This window comes from Gracilinanus agilis, chromosome 1, assembly GCF_016433145.1.
Source record: "Gracilinanus agilis isolate LMUSP501 chromosome 1, AgileGrace, whole genome shotgun sequence".
Classification (NCBI taxonomy): Eukaryota; Metazoa; Chordata; class Mammalia; order Didelphimorphia; family Didelphidae; genus Gracilinanus; species Gracilinanus agilis.
Genome location: NC_058130.1, coordinates 388,945,311 through 388,957,312, shown reverse-complemented (window position 1 = coordinate 388,957,312; position 12,002 = coordinate 388,945,311). Strand labels below are relative to the sequence as shown.

General features: G+C 38.8%; 1 protein-coding gene across 1 annotated transcript in view; it reads left to right on the top strand.

Moving 5' to 3' along the window:
• LOC123231529 (O-acyltransferase like protein-like) overlaps window positions 1-12,002 on the top strand; it is a 75,735-nt gene that overhangs the window by 30,018 nt on the left and 33,715 nt on the right. Inside the window, 2 exon segments of the mRNA XM_044657797.1 lie at window positions 2,068-2,203; window positions 9,589-9,824. Coding sequence (XP_044513732.1) covers window positions 2,068-2,203; window positions 9,589-9,824 — 372 coding nt within the window.

The following is a 12,002-nucleotide window of genomic DNA, read 5'->3' as shown; positions in this document are numbered from 1 at the left end:
TTCTTCTTCTTCTTCTTCTTCTTCTTCTTCTTCTTCTTTCTCTCTCTCTCTCTCTCTCTCTCTCTCTCTGTCTCTCTCGTTGTCTCTCTCTCTTTGTCTGTCTGTCTGTCTCTCTCTCCCTCCCCCTCTCTGTCTCTCTCTCTTTCTGTCTTTTTCTCTTTCTTACTCTCATTCTCCCCCAAAGTCCCCAAGAAAAATGAGCTTGTTTCCTGATATCTGTTTGTTGAGATTTGTTCTTACTTTCTATTGTGCTATTATTCTAAAACAATTTATCTAAAACAAAAATGTGGTTAACTATTGCATTGCTGAGCTGTGTGTTTTCATCACTCAAATGCAGCTGAGAGACCAAAGTGGAAGGTGGTCAAATATAACAGCCTAGAGAGAGGGGCCATCTACTCCTACTCTTAAGTCGAATCCCTCCTACCACAAACACACTCAGTTACTGTATGTAAAATGAAGGGAGTGGACTAGATGACCTCTAAGGTCTCCTCCAGTTCTAAATCTATGAAAGGGAAAGGAATATCCATTTATAAAGTGCTTCCTATAGAGCAGACAAGAATGTTGCAAGCTAGGTCTTTTTATCATATACATTTTACTGTTAAGGAAACTGAGGCAAAAAGAAGTTAAATGACTTAATCAAGATAACACAGTTATTTAGTGTCTGGATTTCAACTTAGGCCTTCCTTATTCCAGGTCCAGTATTCTATCCACTGCATCACCTTGTTCCCTAATTTTAGAAGGGCTTATCATTAATGGATCAGTAGCAGGGGCGCCCAAATGAATACTTTCATAGATACTTAAAGCATTAAAAAAATTAAATAATATTGAAGCTAGGCAAGCACCTTGAAAAGCATAAAGGCTTAAAGAACTCCGAGGATGCTCATATCTCATACATATCATATAGGCAAAGTTGCCCAAAAAAAGGAAAAAGAAAAAACGTTGGAGAGGCTGTGGAAAAACAGGTCCATGAATGCACCTGTGGCAAAGCTGTGAATTGGTCCAGCTATTCTGGAAAGCAATTTAGAATTATATCCCCCAAGCTACTAAATTGTGGTATGGCTATCAACCAGTACTAATACCCCAAAGAGATAAGGATAAGGACCCACATATGCAAAAAATATTGATAGTAGCTCTTTTTGTAATGACAAAGAATTTGAAACTAAGAGACTATCAACTGGGAAATGGTCGAACCAATTATGGCACAAGCATATAACAGAATACAATTGTGTTATAATAAATGATGAAAGAGATAGCTGCAGAAAAACCCAGGAGGACTTATATGAACTGATATAGAGTAAAATGAGTGAAATGAACAGTGCCACAAGAACCATCTTAAAAAAGAAAAACAACTTTGGAAGATGTAAGAATTCCGATCAACAGAATGAGTGGCCATGATTCCAGAATGCTTCTGTTGATGCCTGTGGTCCACCTACTGATGGAGAAATGATACATTAAGACACAGAATGAGCTGCACATTTTTGGACATGGACCCTGTCAGGATTTGTTTTGCCTAACTGCTTATTTTGTAAAAATGTAAATTTATTTATCAATTTGTTTGTTAGATTAAAATATCCTGGTAACTCCCTTCTTCTCCTGCCCCATTAGATAAGGTATCATTTGACAAAAAAAAAAAAAAAAGATATATGCACATCTAAAAGTATGTCTTACTTATTTTTATTTATTACTTCTCTCTCTGGAAAAGAATATTCTTCAAAAATTATTTTTGTGAAGGGTTTTATTCAGAAGGTGGGGGAAGCAAGGAGGAAAAAATGTTTGACCATTGATAAAATAAAATTTTATCTAAAAAAGAAAAGCATAAGGTGTTATATAACAGAAAGCCTCTAGAAAAAGAACTGTTGGAGTTGGACAGATGCGGCTCACTTCAGTGTATTTATGGTTTTATTTTGGGGTTTGGGTTATGTATGAGTGTGTTCTTACAACAATGACCGATATAGAAGTGTGTTTTATATGATAATAAAAATAAAAATTTAAAAATGTATAGGTCTGTCTGATAGAGAAAAAAGAACCGAAATCATCATTATTAATAATTCTCTTCTCTTTTGGCAGATCTTTTAAAATTCAGGAATATCTCGTTTATAGCTCCTCCTCTAGACTTCTTTTTAAATTCAACCTCCTCAACTAAGGGTACAGCCAGATGTGTACCCAGATTTCCCCCATTTGATGCATTTACTGGTCGGTGTCTGTGAGTATAAAAGCCTTGGTCTGACTAGTGAAGCTGTATTTCATGGGGATCCTTTCAAGCTTTAATTATGTAAATAGACTTGTAATAAATATGTATGTACTGTAAATAGATATGTAAATAGATGTAAAAAAGACTTCTTGTTTATGGAATGGCTCTGAGATAATGTATGGCTTCTGTTTTAAAAAATCAGAATTTAGTCCAAGGAAGGTAAAAAAAAAAAAAAAAAAAAAAAAAGACCTAAAAAGGTTTAATGCCATAGTGGGAGAGTTGAATTTATACCCTAAGAGCCCACTTTCTCCATAACTAGGGTAGGGAATCAAAGAATCTTTGAACTGGAAGAAATCTTAAAGAATATTCATTCTTTCAACATTCAACAAGCATTTACTAAATTCCTCCCACTCCCACCGCATTTGGCAGATGAGAAAAACAAGGGGTCTGAAAAATCTTTTAGGTTCCACTGTCTCAGCCTCTGCTGTCTCTGCCTCTAATTCATTTTTCACATTGCTTCAATATTATCTCCATTTGTGGAGCTACTTATCTCATTCCTCTACTCAAAAGTCTTCTGTAGCTCACTGTTGCTTGGAAAATTCATATTCCTCACACTGGTATTCAAAATCTTTCAGAGCTTGGTTCCACCTTATTTTCCCAATCCTTATTTTGTACTATTCCCTTCCAAGTACTTTATACCTTAGATCAGAAACCTGCAGAGACTCATGCAGCCCACAATACTCCAGAGTACAGCTCATAAAATGTAGTTCTTATCTGATTTTAATGTGGCAATGTATTAATAAAAAAGGAAATATATAAACATGTGGTTTTCTCCGTCAACACGCAGCCCACAGGGATCCTTATGTATGGTTTAGTGGTCTCCATTTCTATTTGAATTGAACATTTCAGCTTTAGCTTAGTCACTTTAAGAGACAGCTACGTGGTACAGAGATAGTGCTAGGTCTTCAGAGAGGAAGATCTGAATTCAGATTTGGCCTCAGACACTAGCTTTGTAACTTGAGTCAAGTCATATAAACCTCTCTGACTCAGTTTCTTCATGTGTAAAATTAGAATAATAATAGGGTCTACCACCCAGGATTGTTGTGAGGCTCAGATGAGATATTTTAAGATATTTGTACTTAGCACAGTGCCTGGTACATAATTGTTGCCTAATGAATTTTTTTCAAAACATTTTTTCAAACTTTTTGCTCTTAGAATCCATTTGTACTCTCAAAAATTAATGAGGAACCTAAAGAATTTGTGGGTGGGGGGGTTATAGTATTATTATAAAAAAATTTTGACCTGTTAGCCCCCCCCATACTTTGAGAAACACTGCCTTAGCCAAAATGAAGACCCTATGCTTCCTCGTGAATTCCCTGCATGTTTCCAGCTCTACCATTCTGAAAGGAAGCATAAATTCATGCTAATTAGGGATCTCAAATGATTCCTTAAATATTCACCAGTTCCATGACCATAAACAAATTACTTAACCTGTCCAAATCTTAGTTCCTAACCCTTAACGTAGACATAATAATGGGCATTGTGTTTGTTATTTATCATAAATAATTATGCCCACCTGTAAAGTGGATATAAAAATAGCACCTATGTCACAAAGTTGTTTCAGAAAGATGAGATCATATAGGCCTCCGCAAACATAAGCTATATAAATGTGAGTTGTTATTGTAATTGTTCATATGGTTCCATGTAGAATATGCTCCCCACTCTTCAGAGTCTAATTCAAATGTCCTCACCTCTAGGAAGCCCTCCTCCATTCTACATATCACTGATGACTTTTCTCGTCTCAAGCCTCATCTACCTCTTGGCTATGGACTTTGTTACCAGATGGGTAGTTAGTGATCCATGTTAGATCCTCTTATTAGAGTACAAGCTCCCAAAGGCGATATCAAAGGGGCTTAAAAATGTTTCAAGAAGGGGGGCAGCTGGGTAGCTCAGTGGAGTGAGAGTCAGGCCTAGAGATGGGAGGTCCTAGGTTCAAACCTGGCCTCAGCCACTTCCCAGCTGTGTGACCCTGGGCAAGTCACTTGACCCCCATTGCCCACCCTTACCACTCTTCCACCTATGAGACAATACACCGAAGTACAAGGGTTTAAAAAAAAATGTTTCAAGAATAAATGGATAGATAAATGAAGGAATGGGTGGATGGATAGATGAATGCATGGCACAGAAAGACTTCTACACTGGGAGTTAACAGAAATAAATGAAAGTCTTAGCACTGCCTTGTAACTGCCCATTTATTCATGGGCTAATCAAAATGTCTCTTCTTGCCAAGGCAAACTGCCCTATGTGTACAAGTGATCTCATTCCATCTTATCTTCTCCACCAGATTGCTATCTCTATCATCTCCATTCTTTCACTTGCTTTCAGTCTCTCCCTGTCTACTGGCTCCTTCCTTACACCTATAAACATGCCCATGGCTCCCCCATCCTCAAAAAAATCACTTGATCCATTATCCCCACCCAGATATAATTCTGTAGTTCTTCTTTTTGTAGCTAAAGTCCTTGAGAAGACCTTCTACAATAGGTGCCTCCATTTCCTACTCTCTTACTGTCTTTTGAATTCTCTGCTGTCTGACTTCTGACTTCCAACCTCATCATTCAACTGAAATTACTCTCTCCACAGTTATTGTAAAGCTGGCACCGTGGCCCCTAATGCCCAGGTATGTTACATGTCAGCCTTTCCTCTGGGTTCTCTGGGCACTGTGAAGGAGATTGAGGAGTGTCTAGGCTCTCTGCTAAAGCTCCCACTGATGATGGTGTGTTCCCTCAGTGCTCATCTGAACCCTAGTTCCATTTAACCACAGTTAAGCTTTTAAAAAGAAACAGTTACTTCAAGGGTATAAAATATACAAACAGCTTAGCTTGGTTCCTGTAGAGCAGGGGTCAGCAACTTTTTTTGGCCGTGAGAGCCATAAACGCCACATTTTTTAAAATGTAATCTCGTGCGAGCCGTACAGTGCTCACAGTACGAGCTCCTGTAACAGAGCCTGAAAAAAAAATTTGACTTTATGGCTCCTGCAGAAAGAGCCATATCTGGCCCTCAAAAGAGCCAGATATGGCTCCAGAACCATACGTTGCCGACCCCTGCTGTAGAGCAGAGTCCCAGTTAGAAGTCCAAAACCCTCCTTGGGCTCTGAGCTTCCCTGCCAAGTTAGCTGGCTGTGACATCTTGCCTGGAATCCTAGCTCCAAAGTCACTAGACGATGACCTGGGTCTGGTGGGGATCACTGCTGGCACCTGAAACTGAGGACAAGAGAAAGACAACAGAACAAATGCCACTAGCCATGAAGGCTTAAAAGAGAGGAAGAAAAAGGTATTCCCTCCCCTGGTTCAGTTCAGGGCACTCCCACTGTGGGTGAACTGTGATTTTCACCCTCTGAAAGCAGGAGGAAAGAGGTCTAGTGGGAAAGAGAGTCAAAAAAGGATCTAATATCTCAGTCTCCACTTTTAAAGATGCTGCTTGATCTGGTTAAGCTGCTGGTCAAAACTAATTGTCCATGAAAAGTCCATCCATTTTAGGAGATCTAAGTATGTCCAGGACCATCTTCTCAGGATACCTTTATGCCTAAGCAAGCTTAGCAAGCTCTAAAGCAGAGGGTTAAACTCAAATAGAAATGGACATATTGTCTTAGAAAACTATGAATTATCAAATCTATATTGTATTTTTATTTATTTTGTTAAACATCTCCTAATTACATTTTAATTTGGTTCAACCTTTCTCCAGATTCTGATATCTCTACTCTAAAGGCTAGCTCCTTCATACACTTAATAGCCAAATATAATGGTTTTTTCTCAGATTTAATTCATCTTCACTTCTCTGAACCTTTTGACATCATGGATCACCTTCTTTTCTTTCCATTTTTTTCCTCTCTAGGTTTCAGGAAACTACTTTCTCCTGATTTTCCTCATATTTATTTGACTTCCTTCTCAGTGTCCTTTGCTGGATACTCATCCAGAAAACACCTGTTAACTGTGGGTATCCTCCAGGACCCCACTCAAAAGGACTTCCTTCTTTTCTCCCTCTCTACCATTTCACTTGGAAATTTCATGGCTTTAATTATGACCTTTATGTCAATGATTTTCAAATTTACTCATCCAGTCTTAATCTTTCTGCTGACCTTCAGACTCACATCTCCAGCTGCCTATTGGATGTCTCATTAAAATCTTAGTCAACATGCCCCAAATTGAACACATCATCTTTTCACCCAAGCCTTTCCATCTTCCAAACTTCTCTATTACTATTGAGGGTACCATCATCCTACCTGTGTTAACCTCAATCCTCATTCTCCCTCATCTCCCATATCCAATCCAAGAACAAGGCCTGTCCATTTTACCTTTGTAACTTCTTCCCTGTATTTCCTTGTGCCTGAACTATTGCCAAAGCCTTCTGGTAGATCTGCCTGCCTCAAGTTTCTCTCCATTCTGTTTCATTCTCCACACAACTGTCAAATCAGTTTTTCTGAAAGCACAATTCTGATTATTCTAGCCCCTTCACTCTAACTCAGAAACTCTAGTGGCTCCCTATCACCTCCAGGATCAAATATAGAATCCTTTGTTCTGCATTCAAAAATCTTCTTGACTTAGCAACATCCTGCCTTTGCAGCTCGCTTACATTTTACACTCTTTCTCCTCCTCCTCCACCATAGATACTCTGTGGGTTTCTTATGGGCTCTCCTCATCATCTCCATCTTCTGACCTCTGATTTCCTTTAGGCCACAGCTAAAATCTCACCCGCCTTAGGAAGTTTTTCCTTATCCTCTTGAATTCTAGCAGCTTCCCTCCAATTTATTCTGTACATAGCTCATTTGTACAGTTGTTTGGGTGTCCTATTAGACTGTGAGCTCGTTGAGAGCAGGTGCTATCTTTCACTCCTTTTTGTATCCCCAGGACTAGCACAGTTCCTAACACTTAGTAGCTGCTTAATAAATTTTTATTGACTAACTGTAATCATTCACTTCAGAAGACTGGAGAAGATATTTTTGAGATCCATCCTGGTTCTGATAGTTCTAAAGTTGTTCTTCTAAAGTTCTAAAGAAGTTACAAGGATCCCCTTGTTCCTAATTGTCTCTTCTGGAACTACACAATTTCTGTGCAATACTTCTAGATATTTAAAGATAGCTATCATTTATCCTCTAAGTTTTCTATTCTTCAGGATAAACAACCCCAGTTTCTCATCTGACTTGCAGTGTCAAGTCCTCTTACCATTCTGATTCTTCTCCTCTGGTCATGGAAGTTTGTCAGTACCCCCTTTAAAATAGTAATTGTGCTCAAAACTGGGCACAATGCTCTAGACATGGTCTGAAGAGTACATGGTATGGTGTACTATCACTTCTCCTCTCTGGTTCTAAACACTATATCAAGAAAATGTTTTAGTCTATCCATGCTCTCTCCACCAAGGTAGAAGACAATCCCTCTATGATTCTCTGAGTCTTGGTGCCTGAAAAATGTATTGCCCCATAGAGAGCTTCTCCTACTTAGAATATAAGTATCCTTGAATGACAGGCATAGAGCCTATTGCTGGGTCCCCATTAAGAATCTTGCCAGCTTAGAAGGACCTAGAAGAGCTGGAGATCCCCTGGCATAGCCTTCAGGAGCCCAGGATCATTTCCATACCAAGATGATGCATCAGAGTAAGACTTTAGAAGGAGCATACAAGCAATTTATTTCCATTAATGAAGCCTAAGATTGCATTGGGTGAGTGGGTGCCAATTATGTGAGACTGTTTGCTACTATTAAACTGTCAGACCATTAAAACTACCAGTTTTTTCCCCCTTGGCACAATAACCATTAAACAAAATCTTCCCTGATTTGTACTCGTGGAGTTAATATTTGAAATCCAAATCCAGTATTAGATTTTCATTAAATTATATCTTCTTAAATATAGTCCATTATTCAGCCTGTTGAAATAATAATAGTTGCATTTATACAACCCTTTAAGTTTAAAAGAGGGCTTTAGTTATTATTTATCTCGTTTGATATGTTGTCTTGCAACAACCCTGAGAAGGGGTACTACTATTCCTATTTTACAGATGAAGAAACTGAGACTAAGAGAAATCAAGAGACTTACCCATAATTATATAACTAGTATCAGAGGTAGAATTTGGCCTCAGATCTTTCCTAAATGAAGGCCCAGCATTCCTCCTATGTGATAATCTTTTTGAATCCTAGTTTTTCTATCCAACATTCCTCTCAAGTTTCAGTCATCCACAAATTTGGTAAGCACATCGGCATATTATCATCTAAATCAGTGGTTCCCAAACTTTTTTGGCCTACTGCCCCCTTTCCAGAAAAAAATATTACTTAGCGCCCCCTGTCACATACTATCACTGCCCCCTTACAGTTATTCACCACCCCCAAATGCACCTGTGGCCATCACTGCTCTCCTGGATCGCTGCAGCACCCACCAGGGGGCGTGGCGCCCACTTTGGGAATCACTGATCTAAATCATTATGACAATAATAAACTTAGTGAATAGAAAAAAACAAGGAGAGAGTCCTGTGCCACTCCACTGAAGACCTCCTTTTAGGGTGACAGAGCAACAATGTCATTTATACAGCCCTTCAAGATTTGTAATCACTGATACAAACAGATCTGAAGAGTGTCAAACAAAGTTTCCTCTGTCCCCAGATATCTCTCTGTCTCTCCGAGGATATCTGAATTAATTGAATCAGATATTACTTTTTTCCAGGAATACAGTGAAAACTAGACAAAATCCAAGCCAGTTTCAGTCTTTAGCACAAATGCATGAATTAGGTCACCAGAAATTAGCCATCTAATTACCTTAAAAGGCCTCACAGATGGGCACACAGGACAAGGAAATTTCAATAAGAGGTAGAATAGTCCTTATAGTACAAGTGTAAAGCTTGGAAAGTGAATGTTGGTCATATAAGGGCCACATGAAACTACTTGGTGCTAAAATAGGAAGAGACACAGAGGACAGTTGGTCTACTATGGAAGACAGACATTTTTCTATGCCACAATTTTGTCAAATGACTCTATCTGAGACACTAACTATATCAGCTATATAAATACATGTTTTTTGAATTCTGTATTCTGTGTAGAAAAGTCTCATTTCATGCTAGCCCAATCAGAGAAGGCTTCCTGAAGAAGGTAGCTTTTAAACAGAATTATTTAGAACTTTGCAACAACTAGCTATTCCTGGACCATGGATAGTAGTCATCAGAGGTGGGATTTGAACCCAGGGTCTTTGCACTCTAGAATCACTGTATACCTCATTAAGACTAGGCCTTTTGGCACCATACAAAAATAAAGAAGAGGTTGAACTGAGCTATGTGGGAGGAATAAAGCCTTTCTGAGGAGAGAGGGAGTTCTCTGAGGGAAGCAGGAATGAGCAGAAGCCTTGGTCCTTGTTCTCTGCAGGGGCATCAGCTTGCTGTTTGTTGCCTTGCCAGTGGCTGGTACTCTCTATGTGGCAGCCGTGGGCTGGGAAGGAAATCGTGGTGAACCGCCATCTGCTGATTTACCTCTGGCCTCTTATGGGAGTCTGTCTTTGGGTGAGAGAGAAGGAAACGAGTCAAGAAGTCTTGGATGGATGGTTTCTCAGAGCAGCTCATCACTCTTCGGAACTAGTGATAGAATCTGCCGTAGGAGAAAAAGTAGGTATTTCTGTATCTGTGCCAAGCTCTGACTAGAGAAAAGGATGCACTTGAGAAATAAAGCCAAGGACCATCCTTTTATGTGCAATTTAGGCTCTTTTCACAAATCCCAGTAGAATTAGGCCTTTGAAAAAAAACATTAGTAGCTATCATTTCTATAGTGTTTTAAGATGATAAAGCGTTTTCTAAAGCACTGTCCAAATATTATCTCAGTTTATTCTCTCAAGAATAAAGGGAAATAGGTGTTATTATTATTCCCATTTTCAATATAGGGAAACTGAGGCAGATAGGTTAAGTAACTTGCCCTGGGTCATATAGCCACCAAATACTCAAAACCAGATCTGAAACCAGGTCTTCCCAACAATAAGCTTAGCCATCTATGTTAGCCTCTGATTTTGATATAGAGATTGTCTTTTCCACCCCCCCTCGTTTTACAGGTAGGGAAACTGAGGCCTAAGGAAACAAAGATAACTTGCTCAAGGTTGTTATTTGATTGTTTCAGTCATGTCTAACTCTTGGTGACCCTATTTGGGGTTCTCTTGGCAGAGATACTGAAGTGGTTTACCATTCCCTACTCTGACACATTTTACAGATAAGGAAACTGAGGCCCAAGGAAATGAAGATAACTTACTCAAGGATGTTATTCAGTTGTTTTAGTCATGTTCAACTCTTGGTGACCCCATTTGGGATTCTCTTCACAGAGATGCTATAATGGTTTGCCATTTCCTATTCTGGCTCATTTTACAGATGAGGAAACTGGGGCAAATAGGGTTAAGTGACTTGCCTCGGGTCACATAGCTAGGGAGTAGCTGAGGCCAGATTTGAACTCAGGAAGATGAATCTTCCTGATTCCACATGCAGCACTCTATCTACTGCAACACCTAGCTGTTCCTGCCCAAGGTTACCTGAGTATAGAAATCATCAAAGTTGGGATTTGAATCCAGGATTTCTGTACTCTAGAATCAGTATTCTTCTCACTTTGTCATAGTGAGTTTCTTTATTATATTATTATTATATTACATTAACATATTTATTATCAATTTATCCACCTTCTATGCAGATCTACACATTGTTACAGGGCACAATAATATTTAAAATTTTTAAATTAAATTTAAAAGTCAATTTTCTACTAGCAGCAATGCAATGATCCAGGACAATGAGGGGCTTATGAGAAAGATCACTATCCACATCCAGAGAAAGAACTGTGGGAGTAGAAATGCAGAAGAAAATCACATGATTGATTTCATAGTTCAATGGGGATATGCTTGGGGATGTAGACTCTAAACGATCACTCTAGTGCAAATATCAATAATATGGAAATAGGTCTTGATCAATGACACATGTAAAACCCTGTGAAATTGCTCATTGGCTACGGGGAGGTAGGGGAGGGAAAGAACATGAATCATGGAACCATGGGAAAATACTCTTAATTAATTAATTAGTTTTAAGAAATCAAATAAATATAAAAGTCAATCCAACTGCTTAAAGATGCTGTTTTACTTCTCTAGTAACTATCTAGCTTCATTCTATACCAGCAAAGTTCTAGGTCAGAGTAAGGCTTAGTTTTCCTCCGATAATTCTCCAAGTGATAATTCTCTGGTGACTATCTTCTTTCACGGGGTAAAAGTTCTATACATTTTAGTGGAGTAAGTTTATTTGTGTGTGTGTGTGGCTGTAAAGGCATACATAAACCAAGGTAATGGGAATTAGTAAGCAACAAGACCTAATTAAAATAAGACACTGGGGATCCTGCAGAAATGGCTACAACATGGCCTGGTTGAGTGAAGCGTTTGCTAAGCTCTTTTCTTGCTCTAATTTCTAGAATCCTCTTACTAGGATGGCTTTCAGTGAAGCCTGACTTAAGTAACAAGTCACATTTATGTCGTACTTACAAAATTCTATCCCCAAGAAAAGCAGTAATGTTAAAGAAAAAGAACACCATGATGACCAAACGACGTCCAAGGAGAAATGAAAACATCACCTCCTTCCTTCCCTTCTTTGGAGAGATAGAAGCTATGGGTGCACAAACTATCAAACTCAATTGATGAGTTGGTTAGTTTTGTAGAACTACATTCCTGATTCCCATTTTTCTATTCCTCTTTTATTCTGTGGTAAAAGGGATGGCTTTCTGAGTAGAGGAGGGAGAATTCTGTTTGGGAATAAAGGTGATATAAAAGC